Source organism: Drosophila eugracilis, unplaced genomic scaffold, assembly GCF_018153835.1.
Source record: "Drosophila eugracilis isolate 14026-0451.02 unplaced genomic scaffold, ASM1815383v1 contig_394, whole genome shotgun sequence".
Classification (NCBI taxonomy): domain Eukaryota; kingdom Metazoa; phylum Arthropoda; class Insecta; order Diptera; family Drosophilidae; genus Drosophila; species Drosophila eugracilis.
This window is the reverse complement of record NW_024573254.1, coordinates 53,408-75,313: the sequence shown is the minus strand read 5'-3', so window position 1 is coordinate 75,313 and position 21,906 is coordinate 53,408. Positions and strand designations below refer to the sequence as shown.

Below are 21,906 nucleotides of genomic sequence, written 5' to 3'. Positions count from 1 at the left end.
CTTCAACGGCGATCTGAAATGTCAACTGTAGTGTAAAATGTTACTTTCAATGTCAAAAGTAACGCCAATGTAAATTTCAATGGAAACAGAAAAGTAAAATATGTAAAATATGCATTTTGCACACTCTAAGGTAGCAAAAACTCTACTATTTCTTTTAATTATATTTATGGCATAATCTATAATTTATAGTTTTGGCAACTACTTACACAGCACCAATGCAATGTGGATTCAATAAGTTAAATTAAGTAAAGTTTGCTCAGAAAAAATGAACTAAAGCTCATTGCTTTCTCTGCTTACAGGAACATCGCTGAGATCATCCACAGGTGGCGTTTTGTTCTTTTACTTTACGTTCTTTGGAGGGAAATCGAAATTGAAGTACTAAAACCTGACATTACGTACACCCACAACGTAAACCAGGCTTAATCACAGGTAATTAACAAGTCTCTTCTTCTGTTATTAATGTTAAAAATGTTTTTATTCCGTTTGCGTGTATATCAATAAGTAAAATCATTGTAGTATCAACATATTTATCAACTGTGTGTGGTGTTTTTTTGTTTGTTTTTGTTTTTTTTTTTTTTGCAGGGGACATACATAGGTCATAGGTCCCCCCATTCCCCCCATATTTTGCTTAGCCGCTATTAACATAAATAATTTAAGACTTAAACCACTAAGGCCACTTCCCATGCAGCACTTTACAAAAACTTTTCAATATTACAATACAAATTTGACATACAAAAAAAAAAAAATAATGAATAAACAAAATACTTTTGGATAATTTCAATCAATCGACAAAGGGACTCGAATCAAGGCAAATCAATGATCCAGCGTTATTGCCAGATATAACATAGTAGTAGTAGTAGTATATATATATATAGTACAATTAATTTAGTTCGGTTTAATAGGGAAGGGGTCGGCAAACGACAAAGAAGAACGAATGCTACGTAAAATATCAATTAAAATTTTTGCACTCCTTAAGCCTACGTTTACGTTTCCCTCTTTTTCTTAGGATTTACGATTTAGAAAGCACTTGAATTTCGCTGTTCACGACAAAGGCAACGTGGTGTTTGGTTGGTTTGGTGTTTCGTTTCATTCACACAACATAACTGCACCGGCTCCATCGATCTCCTCCTCCAGCTGTTAGGGAACCAGTTGGCTTAAACGATGACCAGTTTTTTTTGGCTTATTAACCGCTGTAAAACAAAACGAATGGCATTTAGTAAGAACATTAGTTTTTAACCAAAGAAAGAAGTACTAGTGAGTGGATGGTGAGTGGGTGCAGGTGGGGGAATCTTAAAGCTCTAAAAAGGAAGAAAAACATCAACACAACAGGCAAGCGAAAGGAAAAGAGATAGAGAGCAAGCTGTTAAACAGAGACAGAGCAAGCGAGCGGGGCGAAAAGACAGCGAAGATGGGGTGAAAAGTCAGTGGGTCATCATCGGTACTTTTCTTCTTCTTACTTCGATCCCGCCTTCGATGGTTCCTTAAGCCGAAGTTCTTGCGCCTTTGCGTTCTTTGTTACTCGTTGTCTTGCAGTTGGTTGTTCTTATTGGGGGGGTTGTGGTGTTGTTGTTGGTGATGTTGTTGTAGTAGTTGTTGTTGTTGTTGTTGTTGGGGATTTGTTGGTTAAGTGTCTACTTAAATGCAACTTGCAGCATGCGCAGCACTTACTTTAGAAAGTCATTCATATTGATGTAATTTTTATAACTAAATAAAGAGAAATCACAAAAATGCATTCGGTTAAAAAAAAGAAGAAAACAAAGGCAAAACAAAAACAAGAACAAAAAACGAAAAGAGGTCACATCAATGAAAGGTTAATGGCATGTGTGGGTGGTGAGTTATTTATGGGGGGCGGGTGGAGAGGATTTTGTAGGCAAAAGACACGAGTTGGTTAATAGAGAAGCGCAATACAGATCATCGTAGTAGGATTGTTCATATTTAAGACGAATTTTAAGGACTAAACACAGATAACAGTTAATATATATAAAATATATTAAAAATCATTTCCCATCCAGCGTGAACGACACCGAATTTTGATCACATGTTAGGATTGGGGGGAGGCTCTATTGGCTATCAACAATCCTACCGGCAGGTCAGAATCATGCAGTTGATTAGTGGGTGGCCGTGGTTCTAGACAGCGACCAGAATGACCAGTTGGCGTACCTCTTGGCGGACGTGGTACGCGAATATGGATTCTGCAAGATCTTCGGATGTGTCTCCATCACACGCAGCAGCAGGTTGTCCAGATAGTCCTCCAGCTCTTTAACTCGCTGCCGTTGCAGCAAGGCCTCATTCTCCATTCCATTGGCAATTAACATTAGTTCCTAGTCATGTCAGATAGATAAGTATTTTGAAAAGATAAGAAATATCAGTGGAAAACTTACCTCCCGGGACTTGCCCTCGTACTTCTTGGCCAGCTGAGCGGATATTTCCGACCGGCGCTCTGCATGCGATCCCGACTTCTCGTGACCAATGATGATGCGCTCCGTGGACTTGGGACTAGGCGAGTTGCTCTCATTGTCGTTATTGTACTTATCTGAGATAGAAAAAGGCATTGATTAGTTTGGTGACTAACAAAAAGGCAAGCGGATGGGGAAAAGAGCTGAGTTGGCTCAAGCTCAAGGATGCAAATTCACTGGCGGATGGAAGAAACACAACGAAAACAACAGAAAAAAAAAACAAGCCAAGAGGTAACATACAGGATATACAGATATACAGATGGGTATAATGTGAAGGAATAAAAATGAGGAAACAATGAGGGGGGACATTGGAAACGCTAAGGAGAAGAATGACGCGACAGATGACAGCGTTGACTGGAAGTTAGAGCTTGGTTCGGTTTCGTGTGGCCTTCGCGATCCGCCAGCGTTTTTGTTTTTTTTTTTTTTGCCGAACTCCCTGCCCGCCGCCAGTTATGTTGGAGAGGTCAGGAATTTCAGTTTGGTTGTGGTTGGTTGCCCTGGATATTTGGTTTCGGTTTCGGTTTCGGTTTTGGTTCGGATCTCGGGTTCATCATCTCACCTCGCTTATTGCCATATTTGAACTTGCCCAGCCGCTTCTCCCAGCGTTCACCATTTCCGCTGCCGCTGCCATTTGTCTGGAACTCCTTTGGCGACTGCTCGGGAGTTAGGAAGTTGTGTTCGGGCTCTGTCGTTTCCACCTCCTGCTCCTGCTCCCGCTTGGTCACAACAAACTCCCTTTCATGTTTTAGCTCCTGCTTCTCAGTGACTGGCTCCTCAAGGGAAGTTGGTCGCTTGGCAAAGCTCAGAAGCCTTTGATCTTCTTCCCGGCGCTTGGCCTCGCGTCGCTGCTGTTCATCCAGCTGCATTTGCTTCTGGCGCTCCTTCTCCTCCTCCAACTCTCGCTGCATAGCCGCCTCCTCTTCACGCAGGCGTTCCTCATTCAGACGCAGCTCCGCCTCTAGGCGGGCATCCTCCTCGGCGCGCTGTTGCCGCGCAGCCTCTTCCTTGGCCTTTTCCTCATCTGCCCTTAGATCGGACGTGACACGTGGCTGTGGCTTGGGGCGTGCTGTGGGCGTGGGTGCCGGCTTCTCTAGCTCCACGGTTAGATCTTCCAACTCGGGTTCATCTGCAAAGATGGCTGTGCTGTTGCGCTGCTCGAATTTAGCGAAGCTGGCATTAAAGGTATCAAAGTTGCGGTGCTCAACATCGGGGGAGAAGAGCGAGGATGTGCTGGCCACCACTGGTTCAGCAGCAACAGCGGCAGCAGCTGGAACGGGATTAGAAGCAAGGACGGGTACAGGTGGTGGAGCTGTATACGGTGGGTGCTCATCATTATCATCATCATCATCGCTATCCGAGCTAGAGCTAGACGATGAGCTGGGCGAGGGCACTGGCGGTGGCTCCTCTACACTGGCTGGGAGCGGCACTCGATCCTCCCAGCTGCGACGTTTCAAGGAGTCACTGCTACCGATTTCCAAATACTTGCCACCGCCATATAACTTGGAAGCCCATTCGTTCTCCAACTCGGCTGGCTTCTCCTTGGGCTTCTCACGTTCCAGACTTCCAGCAGCCGGCTGCTCGTCCGCCTGTGACAAGGGATTGCGCGGCGGCTTCGAGGGTGGCGGCAGGGTGCTGGCATTTCCGCTGGCGTTGGCGCGGGCATGGGCACGGACACTGAAATCGAGCTCAAGCTGTTCCATATCCGCATCGATGGGCGCATCCTCATCGAGCGTTGCTGGCATAACCGCTTGCTTACCTTTCCCGCTGCCGCTTCCAGCGCCGCCCAGTCCGTTGCTCAGCAGGGGCGATGGATGGCGCGGCGCAAAGTTGGGCGTTCCGACTGGCGGCGGCTGCAGGCCACTACGTTGGATGTTGAGTGAGCTGCCCGAGCTCTTGTGCGAGAGATTGTCGAAGACAAACTCATCCTCATCTTCACTGATCACACCGGGATCAGCCTCGCCTGCCCGTTGACCGCCACGTCGCCGTCCACTGCCGCCATTCTGACCCCTGCCATTGGAGCTGTTCGGCGTACCCAGGCTGGCAAATGAGCCACCAAAGGAGCTGCTGTCATCGGCTCCTCCCTCCTGGTTCTTCTTTTTGCTGCGAATATGCAGCTTGGAGCTAAGTGAACCAGCTAACTTCTTGATGCTACGCCGCTTCTCGCCGTTGCCAATGGACAACAAACTGCCGCCCACAGAACTGGCCAGCTGGCCAATGGAAGACTTGTGCTTATCCTTCTTGCTAAGGTCGGTCAACGAGCCGGACTTGACCACAAAAGCGATACGCACTTCCAGCTCGCCACGCTCCTTGTTCTTCTTCTCCTTGCCGGGCTTGCTCTCCAGCTTAAACCACTTGGCCCTTGGCCGGTCGTAAACGTCCATCTCGTTGAGGGGCAACGAGGCCTGGCCGAGGAACTCATCGATGCCCAGATTGTTCCTGTGCAGGCAGGTCAAGGTGAGCTCGGCGCGATTGCCTTGATCGGGGATTTTTCTAAAAAGGAAAAGAGATTAATTTTATATTGGATATATCACTTATGGAACTCCAAGGACTTACAGTTCACATTCTTCATTCCAATTGACGCTATTCTCAGCCTTGTCCTTGACCGACGTCTGGTACTTCTCCTTGCCCAATGCAATGGTGACGAAGCAGTTATTGGTGCCATTCTTGCCTTTGGTTAGCAGCCCTCGCGCTCGCTGCACTGTAATTGTAAAGGAATTCCAATTAGAGATTAGAAATTTTGGTCTTCGATGAATTTTCTCTGCTCTAATCTTTAACCGATGTCATGCGGTTGGAATCACAGCCCCAAAACATTGGCTATCCACATCAGGAAATGAGTAACAGACTCTGTTAGGTTACGGACTATATCATCCATGTTTTTTAATGATTAATTTTAAGCAAAATATTTACAAGTTTAACTCTTAATAAGTATGACAAATGGAACGTAGGAACTAAGAGTTTACTTTTGACTCATTATCAATCTCGAAAAAAGAAAAAAACAAATTTCGCTGATGGAGAGATGATGAGAAGGCCATGCATAAATGTATCTGGAGGAGTCGGCCCAAGGCATTGCAAACAATGCTGGGATTTGGGGATTTGGGATGCGAATCGCGGCTTGGCGGCTGTGCGGTTTTGCGTGGTTTGGCTTGTGTTTGATGGCTTTCATATCTGCCGGATGCTCTAGTCGGGCGCTCGAGGTCACGAGGCGCTCGAGTGAAACTCGAAATTTGCTTTTTGGAACCGCTGGACGGAACCCACAAAAATTTAGCAAAATGATTCACTCGAGCGAATGGCGGGCGCGACAAACACGCTGGCTTAGATTCGCATTTTTTGTTTGCTGTTTGTATTTTTGTGGTTTTTTATTCCCTTGGAAAGACAGACCTCGTCACCGGCTCCGATTCCAGTTCACACACTGCTGTTTCTTTTTGGCTGAACAGCTGCCGGAAATGGAAATGGGAATGGAAATGGGAATCGAAATGTAAATGAAGACGAAATTAAGTCATTGCCAGAGGAAAACAGAACAGAACCCGGAGACATCTATTTTTGGTCTTCCCCTTTTGAGGTGGAGGTCATTCCACTGCTCAGATCAGTTCACCACCTCACATGTGGATACAACAGCAGCAGTTGCCACACATTTCGATTATTCAAATGTGATTGTGCACTTGCACAAAAGTCTGTTTTCGCAATCCCCTCCAGCGTTTCGTAATGTCGAAAAAAAAAGAAAAGAAAAACGGACAGAAAAAAGTTGTAGGGGAAAAGAAGCAATTACCGGGCATAAACAATAAAGTAAAAAGTGAAAAGCGGTGTCAACGAAAGGCGGTGAAAATTGACTATAAGAAAAGCGGGAAAAGCGAAAGGTAAAAAAAAAAGGAAAAAAACAACAACAACAATAGCCTGCAGATTTGTGCATCATTTTGGGTGTCGTTTTCGGTTTCTGTTGGTGCAGTGCAAGCTTTTCCTCCCTGTTTTTCAGGGTGGGCGGACGTCTCATAATTATTATCGCATTAACAGTTTTTCCCGTCTTTCCATTTGGCCTGCATGCCCGGACCTGTAAGCCAATTTGGGATCTTTTGCTGTTTCTTCTGCTGTGTTTTCTCGTTTTTCCACTTCTTTTTTTTTTTTTCTTGATATTTTTACTGCCATGGCTTATAATTGAGGCTAAAGACAAAGACAGAGCAAAGCAAAGCCTTTGGGCTAATATATAGATAATCCAACTGCTTTTCATGATCTTGGCTTTGTTTTTCTCTTCAGTTAATAGCTGAGGAATAGCTAATAGCTGGCAAGATGGATGGCTGTCAATAACCCGCCCGGCAATTTCGTGCAGCGATTGGATGGTTCATGCAAATCCGCTCAGAGATCGATGGACTCCAACGACTATGCCCTGCCAAATCCCCCTCTTTTTTTGCTCTCCATAACGTGGCGGCATGGCGATGATGTCTATCTGTATGCATGGCTTTGGCTTGGAAGAGGGAGGGCGCTCCCCCCCAAAAATAGAAATGCCAAATGCTAAATGGCAAAATGGTAAGAGAATAACATGGCAAGCAGCGCCAAAAACACAACCAAAATCAAAAACCAAAAAGCTATCCACCAACGGACGAAACCGTTAAGTTGGTCCGCTTTTATGGCCACCTCTCTCGAAACTAATGACGCTGCCAGCACAGTGGACCAAAAGTGACTTTTAGGAATCAATTTTTAACCTTTCTATGACTTCAAAAAATGCTATCAGAATTCATACGAATTGTTACCCACTGTAGTTGCGCATTTGATTTTCGTTTGGCTTTGGATCAACACAGCATGTGAGCACCAACCCAAGTGCCCCCCTCCTCTCGAGTGCTGGGATCTGGTAGAGAGATGGCGATAAAATCACTGCCAAAACAGAAGCCCCAAACACTTTTGCACTTTTACCATTTCAATTTCGATTTAATCACGTGCGAAAGGCACCGTAATCGAGAGTTTTTTTTTTTCGTTTTTGCTGATGAATCAATGTGCGTTTTCAATTAATATCGTCAAAAGCTATCAGCTATTATCTATATAATATACCATAATAGAAACTAAAGGAAGGATCGTCTGCTTGGGCTTAGTCATGCCTTTTCAAGCTTCACAACAACTCCATGAGTCAACTGTCGTTCGGTTTTTTTTTTTTTTTTTGCTCATGGCCCAAATAATCGGGCCGAAAATAACGGTTGGCTTCGATGCCAAAAAAAAGAGAAATTTCTCTGTCGATACTTGGTTACAGCTATATAAGATCTGGAAATATTTAACCCTTCTCTATCAAAACTAGAACTGGCAATAGAATGATTTAATCCCCGCATGATTTTTCCCTTCAGTTTACAGTCAATTATAGCTAAAAGCTTCCATGGAGAAAAAGACAAACAAACAAGCGGGGACTGCACCTTTATTTTGTTTTTTTTTTTGTTTTTGTTTTATGCGACCCCAGAGAGACGACCAAACAATAGAATAAACATCTGCCATCGCATATTGTTGACCTTTCTGACTTCTATAAGTATATATCTGCCTGTGTGTGTGTGTTGAGAGAAGAAGAAGAGTAGAGGTAGAGGTAGAGGAGAGGAGAGGTCAACTTTTGGGTTAATTAATTTCAATGAAATCATTTCTCGGTGTGCTTGCTGTTGGCTTGTTTGTTTGATTTTCCGGCTGCTTTTCTGGTTTTCTATGTATTGCATTGATGCTACTCACAGGTGACCATTTCCACACACACACACAAACACACATATTTCCCCATTTCCCAAAGAAGAGAAACTTCGTTTTTGGACGGGTGAAATGGTATAAAGAGATCGTACAAGTCACGCGGATTATACCCGGGCAATGATTATGTTTGTGTGTCTGTGCTGTGTGTGTGTAATGTAATTGAAGGGGTGACGTCCCAATCCCCGCCAGCCCTGGCCCATGATTCAGTGCAGCAAATCTCATAAAAAAAAAAAAGAGCCATAGCTCGTCTGCGTCTTCTTTTAGCGCAGAATTTAAACGTGAAATTCCCAGCACGCACTTTCATGTTCCACTTTTTTCTGGTCTCGAACTCTTTTTTTTTTACAGAGGGGGGCCGCGGCGGGGGCGTGGCCAAATGCCAGATATACATGTACACACTACTGGCTCCCCGAGGCCAATGCTCCTTTGGGGCATGGGCATCCAACCACGCATGCTAATGAGCCACTTGCCAACCACTGTCTCGTTCCCATTTCCATTTCAATTCTTCTTCTCCAGAGACACTCTTTTTGGGTTCAATTTTTTGGCCTGATCTTGTGTGGCTAATCTTAAACAAGTGAGATGTCTCAATTGAAAGACTACCAAAAGGTTTATAAGGATTACCCCAAGGGGTCACAAAGTCAGAGATCAGCACGTGCTATATGGTAACCCCAAAACTTGGGGGGCCAATCCTCAACTTTATGGCCTCGCATTACAGCACAGATACCGTTTGATGAAAAGCATTAACAACAATTAATGTTGCAACTGCAACATCGTACAAGCAATGTGAGTAGTGAGTGAGCTGTTGTTGTTATTGTTGTTGTTGTTGTAAGCGGATCGTGCGAAAATGCGAAAATGTGCAAAGGCGGCGATCAAAGTAAACGGTCTATCAATGGGATCCCACCATCTTGCAGCGGATCATTTTATTGTTATGCATAAACAATTTCTTTCTTTCTTGCAAGCATTGAACCCACGAAGCCGTGCGATTTTCAAATGGAAATGGAAAACAGAAAACAGAAAACTCAGAAAACTGAGAAAACACAGAAAACAAAGTTTTTCTTTTCCCAAATGTAAAGGCAATTAGCATTTCTGGCCAGAAAAGAGCAAAGGGAAACAGTGAGGGCTTCTGTTTAACGTGGCATGTTTTGAATATATAAATGCAAGGGAGTTTTCCCGATTCCCGATTCCCAAGCATGAATATTCAGAAGAGGATTGGCTTTTCTTTTTTTGGGGGGGGAAGCTCTGGAGTTGGAATGTGGCCAGTGGCCAAGAACTGGAACTGGAACAGGAAAATAATCAATTGCAGAACTGCGATGCGAAGAGAACCACAATCAGAGTTTCGGCTAGAGATTCACAATCCAATGCCAGATACCTGTTTTCTATTCTTCCCTCTCTTTCCAGATCTCATACCATGCCATACCATACCATACCATACCATCCCATCCGATCCGCTTCGGTTCGGTTTGTTTGGTTCTATTCTGGCTAAATGGGTCGGGCAATGGAACGTAACTGTTTCGCATAAGTGCATCGACAGCGCCGCATTAAAACGGTCCCACCAGGTAGATGGTGGCATTACGAGGAGGTTTTGCGGAAGAGGTGGGCATAATCTCAAGACGCCATCTGCTGCCCGGTGACGTGATCAAGGTGCACCACCTTCTCCTTCTCCTCCTCCTCGTCTAGCTCTTATCGCACTCAATGGAAAAAAGCTAGGAACTGCATTAGATAGAGTCAATTGGAATCATTCTTAATGTCAATAATGCTATAATCAATGATGATTTGATTAAGCTGTAGATTTTAATATGTCTGTCTGAAGAAATCCTGGTTCTACAAGGTTAAATATCTCTCTATAGATTTCCTATCTAATCACTATCTATCAAGACATCTTTTAGCCAAAAGTTTTTACCCTAAATGAAAATCTAAGTGGTTAGCTTGTCTTACAGATATCTTACAAGTAAATCCAATATTCCTTTTAATAAGTATTCACTGTCTCGCCACCTTTCGTTATTGATAAAAAGGGCGGGGTGGCTCGCTCTGATTTTCACTGCAACCGCATTAAAATGCGTTGCAAAAGCAAACAAAACATAAAGCCAAAACCAAAAACCAAAAACCGAAATGGAAATGAAAAGGAAAATTAGCCGTTTGTTTTTGTTTGGGTCTGCTTGGCTGCCCAGCCGCTCATTGCACAATTTCCCGCTGCGGAATTTTCATTTTCAGGTATTTTTCAGGTGTGTCCGTACTAAGCGAGTGAGTGAGTGAGTGAATGAGTGGCCGCCAAGAATTTACGGCTAAAAATAAGGCACGCAATTGGCCAACTTTAGGGTGGAGTCACAGTCGATAAGGAACTTTACCAAAACTAAATGCTGCCCCTAACAACAAACTACTAATGGAAAGGTGAAAATATAGGTGGTTGTCGGGTGATCTAATAGGGGAATAGAAAATGTACACAGAGAAAAATAAGGCAGCTTGACTTCAGGTCAAAAATTGTATGTAAAATTAAGATTAAGGTTCCTTAATTTTATGTTTTTTCCAAATATTAGAAAAATATAAATAAAATCATTTTCTTTGTTTTACAATAAGTTCTAAAATCAAATTCCTATACATTCTCCCTGTATGGGAATGCCTTTTCCTACCAAAAGGAGTGGGAACAGACAGCCCAGCCCGCCTACTGAGAACAGCAGCGAAAACAGCTGTTTACAAAGCGTGCGCTCATCTTATTCTCATCAAGAAATTGGCAAATATTGACAGGTGTATTATACATATATAAATATATATATATCTCTATACGTATATATAGTATGTGTGTGTGCACAAAAATACAAACAAGTTGAAACTCGGCGAATTTAGGAGAGCCATCACGGCGATGATTTGTTTGCTCATTCGCCGTGACGTCAACGGCTTTGGGCTTTTTTAATCGCAATTGGTTGGAATATAAAACATTGTGCGCTGTGCAAATATGCAAAATAAATGAGCAAAGTGGAAATAAAGAACGTACTAGCTGATAGCGGGGCAAGTTCAAGGTGGTGGATGGAGGGGAATGCCATAGCACAGCACATATCAAGTTAAGAAGTTAAATCTATCTATATCTTTTAAGCTTCGAGTCGTGTGTTTATCTTCTTGATTTGTGTACATACATTCCATGAAGCTTAAGCTATAGCCACAAATTGTGACTCATTTTAGACATTTAAGCCAATACATATACACATATAGAAACCTATTTACAGTGGATACCATCAATTAACTATATACAGAGCGCTATAAAAGTTCGTCTGTAATATTTGTTTTCATAATTGTTCATAGTGGGAACAGCAGAATGAGCGCGCTTTGTGTTTTTGTCACGATTTTGGAATCGGAATTTGCGAGTTCTCATTGACATTCAGCCCTGAAGAAAACGAAGAAAACAAAAACAACGAAAACAATGGGCAAAGGTAAACAAGAAGGCCCCCAAAAACAAGCGCCACCATGGTTGTATGTGCAAGAATTCAAAGGGGTAAAGGGGGAGTGATCGAAAAAGAGACATGGGTGTAGAAAACATAAGCAATTTTCTAACTATGACTAAGAATGTGATGTTAAAGCAAGGGAATTATCTTATCAGCCAGAAGAGTCTGATAAAAATAAGGCAATTTGCTGAAATCAGGAAAACACAAATACAAAGAGAGAGCGGTATTATTGGTAGACTGAAAAGAGAGCTCGCGCGGGGGAGAAAGTGAAATTTCGAATAGGTATGTCTACAACAAAATCAGCAACAAAATCCGTCATGACAATATTTTAAGCACACACCAATACAGTGCAACCTTAAGCACAACACAATTACACACACACACACACAGAAACACACGCACGACAAACGAGTTTAAGTTTTAATGCGATTTATTCGCCGTAAAAAACACAAATACAAAAACGGGTGTCCCCTGCTTTTCGCCCCCACTCACCCGTTACACTGCAGTGCGTCGGACTCCACATGTCACCCTGTATCCCGTTGATCAAGTCCCGCTCTGTCCCTCTCGCACACGATCCTTATTCAACTGTGAAGGTCCTGGCTTTGGATTCGTCTTTCTCTTTTTTAGTATTTGTTGTTGTTGTAAGGCAAGGTGTTTAACTTTCTGTTTAAATTTTCAAATTGACACTACGCGCACACTATGTTTTATTTATTGCCAATTTTATCACGCGCGACACGAAAAAATGCCAGGAGTGTAGTGTAGTTTATTATAAAAAAAAAAGGAGAAAGGCGAAGAGACGCGACGCGTGCTGTTGTTGTTCAAAGTGGCCGCTAGAGTGACCGTTCCGTAAGACTCGAAACATACCTTGCAGAGTAGGCTGCAAAAATACCCAGCAGCAAAGCGAAGTTATGGGTACTTGCCCGCCCAACGTCTGGTCTCATTTGGTAACACAAACACAGCTGTGGCGTTCAGATTAAATTTCAAGTTATAGTTTAAAGTCCGGATTTATAACCAATCTAAGCATTCGTAATGGAGCCAATGACCCTAGGCAGTCCGGTTAATAGCCCTGGCTCAAACCAAAGCCAATATTTGCCGCCTTTCCTCCTGGGCGATCCACAAGGATTGACGCCACACAAGAACACGCTATCTCCGAAACCTGGTCGTTATAATGTTAGTTTTGGTAAGTTTGTATCATTATCCGGATCTTTAAGGGACTATATTTATATATATGTATTTACATATATGAATACTTAGCTACCTCACCTAGTAGTCCGCACGAATTCAATCGGTCTGCACTGAACAATCGTTCTTTGTTCGGTGCTCAAGGAGGACCACAAGGTGGACACAACATATCACAGACTGGCGCCAATACAACAACTCCAAGCCACGCTCACATCCACCATCAGGCCGGACCGCCTACCCAGGGACTCTTTGATTCACTACGAGAACAGCCCGCTACACCGCAGCGCAATCATTTCAGCATGCTACAGATGCAGTCGCCGAATCAAAGCTACCAAAGCAGTTATCAGGCCAACGATTCGTTTGCACCCAACGCCATCAATGCCTCGATGCGCAACCTATACTCGCCGCATGGAGATACTGCCTCGTCAGGAATTTTGGGTACCACAGAAACATCAAGGGGCAACCCTAGCCGCAACGACTTTTGGGTGACCATCTTTGGCTTCTCGCCCGGAGCCAGTTCCATGGTGCTACAGCACTTCACCCTCTGCGGTACCATTGTTGACGTTATACATGCCCCGCAGAACGGCAATTGGATGCATGTGCGTTTCTCCTCGCGTATCGAGAGCGACAAGGCCCTTAACTACAATCACAAGATACTTGCCGGCAATGTAATGGTGGGAGTGACCCGTTGCACGGATCGCACGGTACTCGACAAGGAGAACAACAGCGGGCTGGCCAATGTGGACGAACCGGTTCAAGGAACCAAAAACTCTTCGGTCTTGCCATTGGTTCAGCAGTCGTACAAGCTGGCCCGCAATGAAAACACTATATCGCCAACAAAGGATATGCCACAGAAAAGTTCCGGGCTAGTTGACAGGGCCATGGATCTTATATTTGGCTGGTGAAAAAGGAAAAAACAAACGGATGGCTTTTCCGGCTACTTATATTTAATAATTCACTGCGTACATCCAGCATACATACATACATACTTATTAAAAAGAGATATAATAGCAATAGCATTAGCAAAAGAAGTCGAAGGGGGGGCGATCTCGGTGCATCTGCCGCTCTGCCCTGTCCCTCTACTTGGGCTCCAGATGCGCCGTCTCGAGGTTCTTCATTTTGGGATAGCTGATTGAACGGCTGTCCAGCTTGGACTGAGCCCACAAGATCAGCTTGAGCAGGAACATCATCTTGGGCGTGGAATCCTCGCTGTGCTCACAACGCAGGATAGCCGAATTGAGCTCGCTGGCGATCTTCTGGCGGTACGACTGCTCCAACAGGTCGGCGAAAGGACTTTCCTGTGGCTTCTCAAAGGCAAGCAGCGCCAATGTTCGCTCCAACTCGAACATGGCCTCTTCCCCAGATTCAGACAGCTTGCTCTGGGCAAAGGCCAGGGCCTCCTCCACCTTGCCCGCTCGGATCAACTCGATGAGCTGCAACTGCTGTAGGTGAAAAAAAAGATAGCGGTCGCTGCCGAGCAGCTCTGGATGCAACTGGTTAACCAGCTGGGTGGCCTCCTCAATCCGGCCCGCCTGTACAGCTTCGCGGATGAGAATACGCTCGTCCAGACTGCTCAACTCTACACTGGGTTCCAAATCCGCTTCGTGTTGGAACTTCTCGGCTGCCTCCTTAAAGCCCTCTGTGGAAACAAGGAGATTACAAGATGTTCCTGGGATTAGTTCTTATTTCTAGTTGCTAGATGCCACTATAATGCTCACCTGTGACCAAATAGTTCATGATTAGGCGATTCATATCCGCCTGCTTGAAGGGAAACTGCTCCAGGCGCTGCAGCCACTCCTCCTTGGTGATGGCCTCCGATTTCTCGTTATAGCTCATTTTCTTGCTCTTGCGTATCTTGCCAATCTTGAGGCCGTTTCTCAAACCAATCTGGGTCGAAATGTGGTTTTAAAGTCGCCTTCCCTTTATTCCTCGCACTGTTTATATGGTTTTATTGTTTACCAATTTTACTGCACAAATGACGCTGGGAATTTTCTTTTCTTCTTTTTAGCGTGACCAGAGGTTTATAGTCATTTTTCGTAATGCACTATCGCCTAAAATTCTTGTTGCGATGTTTTGGGAAATGCACTTGCATTTTTCCCGATGTTTTACCAAGTGCGGGAATTTCGAAATACAATTTATGGCATTTATTATCAATTAAAAATTTAGGAAATTCGTTAGAAGTAGCTATAATATTAAAAATATAATAATTCCATGTATAAAAAACCATAGCTAAAAATGAACTTTAACTTTATTCATAATTTTGCTTAAATTTCTTGCTGTCTATATCCACCTTTAGCGGCGCGACCAAGTGCCTACGCCGCCGCCCCCGCCACGGAAGAGGGGCGCCAGCAGGCGCAGTCAGCCTCAGTTCTTCCGATTGCCCCGACGCCGCATGGATGCGGTGCACTTAGGACAATACCACTTGCCCTTCGGCGGTTGGGTGATTCCAACGCAAGGATAGTGGAACCATTCGTAAGGACAGGCGTCGTTGTCGCAGGCCACCATGTCGCCGTAGGACACCTGATTGCAGGTGCAGTAACGCGGCTCGTTTGGATCATATGACCATTCGCCCTCGTTGGTCTGCTCAACGACGAGTCCGTTCTCGCCGATGGTCAGACCGGGCGTCACAGTGGCAGTTGGCAGGTTCATGGCAATCATTCCGGCTGGGACGCTTTCAGAGGCATTCTCCGTTAAGTTGCCGCCTCCACCGGTAGTCATGGCAAGCAAAGACTGTCCGCCAACAGACATATAGGTCGTAGATCCTGCGGATGCTGCTGCTGCCATGGCCGCCGTTGTGGATAGCTTGCCCACCGATTCTACACTCAACGAAGAGGATGCTGAGCCAATCGAGTTGCCGGACGAAGAGCCAGCAGTCGCCTGCACTGTAGGCAATGCCAGCGTAGTCGTAAGCTTCTTCTTCTGCTTCTTCTCCTGATGGTGGCTACTGTGACCGCCACTGTGACTGCTACTGCTGTGGTGATGTCCGTGCCCATGGCCATGTCCATGACCATGGTTGCTGTGATGCGACTGGGAATGATGTGAGTGGTGTGAGCCACTGCTACTTCCAGTGGCCCCTCCAGTGGCCAGTGCTGTACCGGCAGCCACAGTCACCGTTCCGGCCGTCGACTGCTGCAGGCCACTTTGACCGGCCTGTGTCCAGAACTCTGCCGTAGTTCCGGCCGTTCCATGGATGGCCTCGTAACTAGCCTTGAGACTGGCCGTTCGTCGGCCCTGCTGCATTTGCTGCGTGGCCATGATTGCCTGACTTGCTGCCGCTGCAATGGCACTCGATGCAGCTGCCCCTCCACCAAGCTGCTGCAGGTTGTAGGTGACTGTGGCTCCGCTGGTCGAATGGCCACTGTGGGCATGCCCGTGGGCCGTACCGGCTGTGACCACAGGCGTGGATGCTCCAGCCGCCGCCGTTGCAGCTACAGTTCCTCCTGAATTGCTCAAAACGCTATGTGCCAGATTCGTGGGAAGTTGGCGCACCTGTGAGCTCGTTCCAGTAGTTAGAGAGCTGCTGGCCAGGTTGCTATTGCCTCCTGTAACGCCTACGGCCACGGGCAATGTGAGATGTGTTGCTGCGATACTGCTTATATGATTGGAAGTCTGGGATTGGCCAGATGTGACGCTGGCCAGACCGGCGGCTGCAGCGGCAGCTGTGGACGATGAGGAGGAAGCCGCTGAAGCTGTGGTGGAGCCGGCGCCGACCACGGGAAGCGAGTGATTAAGGTTGGCGCGCTTCTCCTGGACGGGAACGGTGCATATGGTTTCACGTCGCTTTTCCAGCTTCCGATGACGCTGGTTGGAGCTTAGCTGAGCCGTTGATATATTGGAGAGAGCACTGCCAGAACCAGCGGCTCCGCTTACCAGGGCAATGGCAGACGAAGGGCCTGTGGCAGCTCCAGAAGCGTGGCTTGCCGAACTGTTTACCATACTGTTGGCCGAACTGGCGCCGTAGTATCGGTTTTCTTTCTGGTTCATGCTTAGCAGAAGGGCGGTGGCTGCCGTTGAGTTGCCATCCAGCTCTAATGAACGGCGTTCGAGGATTTCGGTAATGCCGTTGTTGTCAGCCTCTAGTTCACACTTGAACTTGAAGAGCTCACTGTCCAAACGGCGCAGGTAGCGCTCCACCAGCTCGTGGATTTGAGTGGCAATGGCCACCTTCTCGTCGGCGTCCTCCATCACCTTAAAGTACTCGCCGCGCAAGCTGTGAAACTCTGTGTCCATTGACTCGTGCTGCAGTTCGTCGCGCTTGCACTGTTTGAAGAACAGGTGAGCTTTCTTATCCAGGGAGTCCATGTTATCTGTGGATGGAATGAACCATGTAATTGTTAAACATCATACATAATAACCACATAGATGACACACATAAATGAGGAACATAAACAATCATAAACATGAATTGTTTTTGTTCACACTTACTTTGAACTGCGAGATCTAGCTCACGCATCTCTGTGAAGCGGTCGCGAAGCTCCTGTGGCAGGTGCTCGATCATCTCCAGGTAGTCCTCCAAGTAAAGCATGATGGAGATGAATATGACCGCGAAATTAGCCAAGAATGGACAATACTTTCGATTTTATCAAAAAAATTAAGATTTTTAAAACAGTGTGACCAGATGGCAAAACCAACTGAAAGACAATATTTCGAAGTTAAATATTTCGAAAAACCTATCGTTTACATTTTCGAAGTAACCAATCGTTTTAAAATTAGCATTTTTGAAGTTAAGTATCATTTTTTTTAGTTGTTGTGTAGGATTAGTTATTTAATGCATTTAAGTATTATATATAATACAGCAGAGGGAATGTAATAGTGAATTAAACTTATTAAGTCGGGACACAAACCGGGGCAGTTTTACATTTTTAACTTCAGATCAAAACCTTGAGACCGTTGCAAATTTAAAATGTACAACATTAACAAATACAATTTAAAAGATACAAGAAAAATATCAAACAGTTCAAAATCCAAATAAGAGAAAGTCCTAAAAAAAATATATTATAATTCAGGGAAAATTCACAAGCAACTGATTTAAATTTCATAGTTTTATTTCACTTATTGCCTGGCAAATGCGCTTTGCCTGTATATTCTTTCTTTTTTTTTGGGTCTGGGAACGTGGATTCCGGGTACATATCAACATATCATCCACATCCAGCCACTTCTCTAACCACACGTCATATACTACATAAATGTAAAAAGCTTAGCTTAAACTTAACGAAAGTATTTTAGAGTTTAGAGTCGGTCCGTACAGCTAGATTAACTTATTCGAATGCGAGGGGCGCGGGGAATGATCCAAACGAGGTCTGAACGCAACGGCGCGGAGCGGAACAGAAACAAGTCAAGCTGCTAAATGCATCCAGTTTACTATCTAGCGGAAGAGGCCTCCTTCTATCTGCAATCTCTACTATGTATATCTTCTACAGGTGGAACGAGGGGAACAATGGGAGCGATAGGAGGAACGAGGAGTGGGCAATACTAAACGTAATCATAATACAAAGACATCGTAAAACGCTAATCCCTAGTCACACAGCTCACATAGCTACGTACACAACACAACACAGTCGTTTCCCCATATCATCCCATCCCCATATTCCGCCTCCGATGTCATCTACTCCTATATGGACATCTCGGGCATCTTGTTGTGCTTGAGGTTGATCTGAACGCTCTGCGAGAACATCTTAATGATGCCGTAATGATCGTTCGTGTATACTTTTAGGAAGCTCGGCACGTTCTTGTGTAGCAACTCGTGACAGAATTGTGGATATTTCTGGTACGCCGGCTGCTTGTCATCCCAAATCGCCAGCAGATCACAATCGTCTCTAGAATATGAAAAGATAAGACTTCATGATCAGAGATCGGAAATAACTTGCAAACTTGGAGGTCAGAGCTACCCAGTTCCCCTTGCATATTATTTATCTAGAGTGCCCGTCTCAAGGGCTACTACTCACCGCACTTCGTTGGTGCACTCATCGAGCGATATGATCAAGTACTGGATCTTTAGCTGGGCGCACTGATTATAGATGTCCGACGACTGTTGGCGACTATACACCGAGTACACGTGCTCAGTACGATCCCTGGAAAGGAGGAAGGTTTCGTAAATTAATCAACATGAACGCCAAAGAGAGAGGGATAGCGTAGGGGAATAAGTGATAAGCTATCTCGCTCTTATCCGGACTACTCACGCCATTTGACGCATCTCCAAGTGCGCATGATTGACAATGGGTCGTTTGGTGGTTAGATGCACTGTGCCAATGATCTCTACGGGACCGGCAAACACTGCATCCCGTTCCGTATTCAGCTTGATCCACTCAAGCATGCTGTCCAGGTCATCGCCGCTTTGGCTGTAGCGCGTGGGGAAGTACTCCTCGCGAATGTTCTTCACAGAAAAAGGAAATCACAATCATTTTAGGGTTTCTCAAAAAAGCAGAGCAAAGTTCAACTTACCACCATGCCCGGATCGAACATGCTGAGCAGGAAGACGGCCAGCGAGACCGACCAGAAGATATTGCGCTGGCGATGATACCACACTTTAGAGCAGATAGTTGGCGCAATGACGCAGCCCTGCGTAAAGCTGAGGAAGAAGAGTTTGCGAACGGCGAGCCCGATGATGGTGAAGACTAGCATTTGCATAAAGCTGTAGACGTAGTGCAGGTCGAGGATCTGTGCGTTGGCCGTGGGCACCACAGAGCTGCGTCTGGAGGAGCTTCGCTTCCTGCGTTTTTGGCCAGTAGAGCTGGAGCCGGTGGAAGCGACCGAAGGCTCCTCCTCTTCTGCCTCCTGGTCGGGAGACTTGGACGGCAGAGTTTCAGTGGGATCTGCTGTGGACTCAGGTTCGGCTTCGGCTTCGGTGCTGACAGGCTCCTGTTCCTCCTCCTTCGATTCTGCTTGCTTATCTTCCTCCTCTGTCAGTGGGCTAGCCCCGTCACCGGCCGGTTCTTTGGTTCCCTGCGACCTCTCCTTTCGCTGCTTGTCAATGTTGCGATGGATCTGCGCTCGCAAACGCTGGATGTCTTGCATAAAGTCATCGCGGGTAGGCGGCTGCTCCTTACGCAGACGGGCCTGGGCGCGTTTGTAGCGCTCGTAGTCGTGATCGCAGCTTTCGAGCAGCCGGAAGCACTTCTGCAATTGCTGCTCAGTTTGCTTGTTGGACATGTCGCCCATGGAAACGCGATGCTCTTCGAGGAAGTCCTCCAGCACATAGTTCCGTGCTCGCTCACGCTGCTCCTCGCTGACAGCGGCGGCTGGGGCGCCGCTCTTGCGCCAGCGACGGAAAAACATGGCCAACATGACCACGCCGTACATGCAGTACGGTTTCACGATCATCGTCTTGACCAGCTGCCAGAGTTCCGACCAGGCGATGCGCGCATACAGCGGATTGCAGGCAGAGAGATGAGACACAAAACCCACATTGACCTGCAGAGCCCAATGAGCCCACAGTTCGCAGTAGTGCGTTTGAGCTCCCTCCGGCACACTGACCACTCCTGCCCGATTGAGCAGCTCAAATAACTTGGTTTGCATGCTGCTAGCGAAAAGCTGGGCCAGCAGAATAAACTTCAGCGAGAAGTAGTCGCCCTGCAACGGATCGTGAGCGTGTCCCAGACGCCGGCTGCGCACCTGACGCAGCTGTCGCACCAATGTAATCAAAAATAGTGACAGCGAAACGCTCAACTGCCAAGTGAGGAGCAGCTGACTGTTGCCGTGTGACATCACAAACGCCAGAGCATGACCCAGCAGGTGCGACAGTGAGTAGTCTAGCGCAAAGGCGTTGGCCAGCCCTTGGGGCAGAGTGCTCATGTTCCAGGAAGTCATCACGATCAGAATCTGAGTGGTGAAGATAAAGGTGGAGAACTGCCAGGAAAGCAGAGCGCAGGCGGTGAACAGCGACATAGCGAAGATCTTTAAAAGACAGTTAAATTACTAACTGGTTATTGTTACGCAAAACTGGTTAATTACCATAAACAAGCGAGAGGTGTGCCGCTGTCGATGTATGATCCTGCCGATGCAAATGCACAGGTAAAACATCTGCAGGAAGATGAACGGAAAGGCAAAGTTCTCCCTCGCCAATGGTCGCTCATAGATTTTGGCCACGAAGCTATGGAACATTAGGTACGACAGAACCCCATATATGCCTCCGAAAACGTTCTCGCTGAGCAGCGTCCCATAGAGATAGAGGACCAGCAGTGTCACCCCGCCCATCAGCCACACAAATTCCAGATAGAACTGCATGGGCTGTACCATGGGATTAAAGCCGGAACGCACTATGTGATAGAAGTACCTGTTTGGGAGGAGGTAGATTAATAGTAACTACACTATGGGGGTTGACTACTCAAAACCACTTACGCCGTGACCAACTCCGGCAGCACATAGAAGCGTTGCAGAACATTGACACTATGCGGATACTCGATGTCCGTGACATTTTTCAGCTGCTCATAGCCGTGCCAAAAGTCAGGACCGTCGGCCAGCCGCTTGTAGAAGGCATAGTAAAGGGCATCCTCGCGCCGAAGAAGTGCCTCCCGTTCCAGCTGATTGAGTTGCTGGATATTGGTGCGAGTCTCAAAGATCACGCGCACATGCTGCACGTACAGGAAGAAGAAGCCAGAGCCTGGGAATTGGATTCGGATTGGCAATTGAAATTCGGGGAATTCCAATTAATTTAAATTTGCCCAGAAGGAGGCGTGGCAGGGTCATTTGCCGCTGCCGGTTGATTGGCACTCACCGATTAGCGCATGTGAAAGGATCACGTACAGATTGGGCTCACGCATCGTGCTGCGATATGCGGGTGTCGTCTCACTGGTTGGCTGTGTCCAGAATGGCAATCATTATTTATTTCACAACGATTATTGCTCCCTTTGCACAATAAAAAACAGACACCGATCAGCTGTTTTTCGGCCGTGTCCGTTCAGTAAGACCGTCGCCTGCTTTTCACGAAAAACCCATTTGGACATTCTGGTCAGAGGGGAATTTTTGTATTTATTAATTTCCCTCCATATTAGTCATGTTGTGTTGGTACTATAATCCAAAAACTTTAATGCAATTATGTCAAGAAAAGAAAGTAGTAACGATATTTATTGATTTTTTGCTTTTAAGTAATGTGCAAGTATTTTTAAAATGCATGTAAAAACTCCCCACACTTTTTG

General features: G+C 45.9%; 5 protein-coding genes across 9 annotated transcripts; 1 reads left to right on the top strand and 4 right to left on the bottom strand.

Annotated features, from left to right (window-relative positions):
* Window positions 1–456: 456 nt before the first annotated feature.
* LOC108109960 (mediator of RNA polymerase II transcription subunit 12) lies at window positions 457–12,443 on the bottom strand. Of its 5 annotated transcripts, none has more exons than XR_001772544.2 (7): window positions 12,083–12,443; window positions 5,010–5,154; window positions 3,016–4,946; window positions 2,382–2,533; window positions 2,084–2,321; window positions 1,458–1,704; window positions 457–1,190 (listed from the first exon to the last, which is right to left on the bottom strand). XR_001772544.2 is itself a non-coding variant. In XM_017218775.2 (6 exons), the coding sequence occupies exons 1-6, from the start codon at window positions 12,111–12,113 to the stop codon at window positions 1,184–1,186; spliced, it is 2,427 nt and encodes an 808-aa protein (XP_017074264.1). In that variant the 5' UTR covers window positions 12,114–12,443; the 3' UTR covers window positions 457–1,183. The 5 variants fall into 5 exon arrangements, 1 of the variants encoding a protein (XP_017074264.1); XR_001772545.2 differs by having other exon boundaries at window positions 2,161–2,321; XR_001772546.2 differs by having other exon boundaries at window positions 4,213–4,946; window positions 12,083–12,442.
* A 72-nt stretch (window positions 12,444–12,515) lies between these two features.
* Window positions 12,516–13,786, top strand: LOC108109962 (nucleoporin Nup35). Its single transcript, XM_017218778.2, has 2 exons — window positions 12,516–12,770; window positions 12,845–13,786. Exons 1-2 carry the CDS (start codon window positions 12,620–12,622, stop codon window positions 13,675–13,677), a joined length of 984 nt encoding a protein of 327 aa, XP_017074267.1. The 5' UTR covers window positions 12,516–12,619; the 3' UTR covers window positions 13,678–13,786.
* LOC108109963 (glucose-induced degradation protein 8-B homolog) lies at window positions 13,698–14,800 on the bottom strand. The gene is made up of 2 exons (XM_017218779.2): window positions 14,491–14,800; window positions 13,698–14,411 (listed from the first exon to the last, which is right to left on the bottom strand). The coding sequence occupies exons 1-2, from the start codon at window positions 14,606–14,608 to the stop codon at window positions 13,852–13,854; spliced, it is 678 nt and encodes a 225-aa protein (XP_017074268.1). The 5' UTR covers window positions 14,609–14,800; the 3' UTR covers window positions 13,698–13,851.
* Window positions 14,801–14,904: 104 nt separating this feature from the next.
* On the bottom strand, window positions 14,905–17,393 carry LOC108109961 (inhibitor of growth protein 3). Its single transcript, XM_017218776.2, has 2 exons — window positions 17,198–17,393; window positions 14,905–17,079 (listed from the first exon to the last, which is right to left on the bottom strand). The coding sequence occupies exons 1-2, from the start codon at window positions 17,295–17,297 to the stop codon at window positions 15,137–15,139; spliced, it is 2,043 nt and encodes a 680-aa protein (XP_017074265.1). The 5' UTR covers window positions 17,298–17,393; the 3' UTR covers window positions 14,905–15,136.
* A 406-nt stretch (window positions 17,394–17,799) lies between these two features.
* Window positions 17,800–21,677, bottom strand: LOC108109951 (C-mannosyltransferase dpy-19 homolog). The gene is made up of 7 exons (XM_017218764.2): window positions 21,486–21,677; window positions 21,110–21,371; window positions 20,723–21,044; window positions 19,214–20,665; window positions 18,952–19,145; window positions 18,718–18,843; window positions 17,800–18,588 (listed from the first exon to the last, which is right to left on the bottom strand). Exons 1-7 carry the CDS (start codon window positions 21,529–21,531, stop codon window positions 18,384–18,386), a joined length of 2,607 nt encoding a protein of 868 aa, XP_017074253.1. The 5' UTR covers window positions 21,532–21,677; the 3' UTR covers window positions 17,800–18,383.
* Window positions 21,678–21,906: the final 229 nt, after the last annotated feature.

Excerpts from the sequence above, each read along its gene's own strand:
- LOC108109962 (XM_017218778.2), top strand. The coding sequence starts at position 12,620 with ATGGAGCCAATGACCCTAGGCAGTCCGGTTAATAGCCCTGGCTCAAAC. Across the intron at positions 12,771-12,844 it reads TCGTTATAATGTTAGTTTTG|CTACCTCACCTAGTAGTCCG; the intron begins GTAAGTTTGTAT and ends ATGAATACTTAG.
- LOC108109961 (XM_017218776.2), bottom strand. The coding sequence starts at position 17,297 with ATGCTTTACTTGGAGGACTACCTGGAGATGATCGAGCACCTGCCACAG. Across the intron at positions 17,080-17,197 it reads GCTAGATCTCGCAGTTCAAA|ATAACATGGACTCCCTGGAT; the intron begins GTAAGTGTGAAC and ends TTCCATCCACAG.
- LOC108109963 (XM_017218779.2), bottom strand. The coding sequence starts at position 14,608 with ATGAGCTATAACGAGAAATCGGAGGCCATCACCAAGGAGGAGTGGCTG. Across the intron at positions 14,412-14,490 it reads CATGAACTATTTGGTCACAG|AGGGCTTTAAGGAGGCAGCC; the intron begins GTGAGCATTATA and ends TTGTTTCCACAG.
- LOC108109951 (XM_017218764.2), bottom strand. The coding sequence starts at position 21,531 with ATGCGTGAGCCCAATCTGTACGTGATCCTTTCACATGCGCTAATCG. Across the intron at positions 21,045-21,109 it reads CTGCCGGAGTTGGTCACGGC|GTACTTCTATCACATAGTGC; the intron begins GTAAGTGGTTTT and ends CCTCCCAAACAG. Across the intron at positions 19,146-19,213 it reads TGTTCGATCCGGGCATGGTG|AACATTCGCGAGGAGTACTT; the intron begins GTAAGTTGAACT and ends TTTTCTGTGAAG.
- LOC108109960 (XM_017218775.2), bottom strand. The coding sequence starts at position 12,113 with ATGTGGAGTCCGACGCACTGCAGTGTAACGG. Across the intron at positions 5,155-12,082 it reads GACGCACTGCAGTGTAACGG|TGCAGCGAGCGCGAGGGCTG; the intron begins GTGAGTGGGGGC and ends TTACAATTACAG. Across the intron at positions 2,534-3,015 it reads CAAATATGGCAATAAGCGAG|ATAAGTACAATAACGACAAT; the intron begins GTGAGATGATGA and ends TTTCTATCTCAG.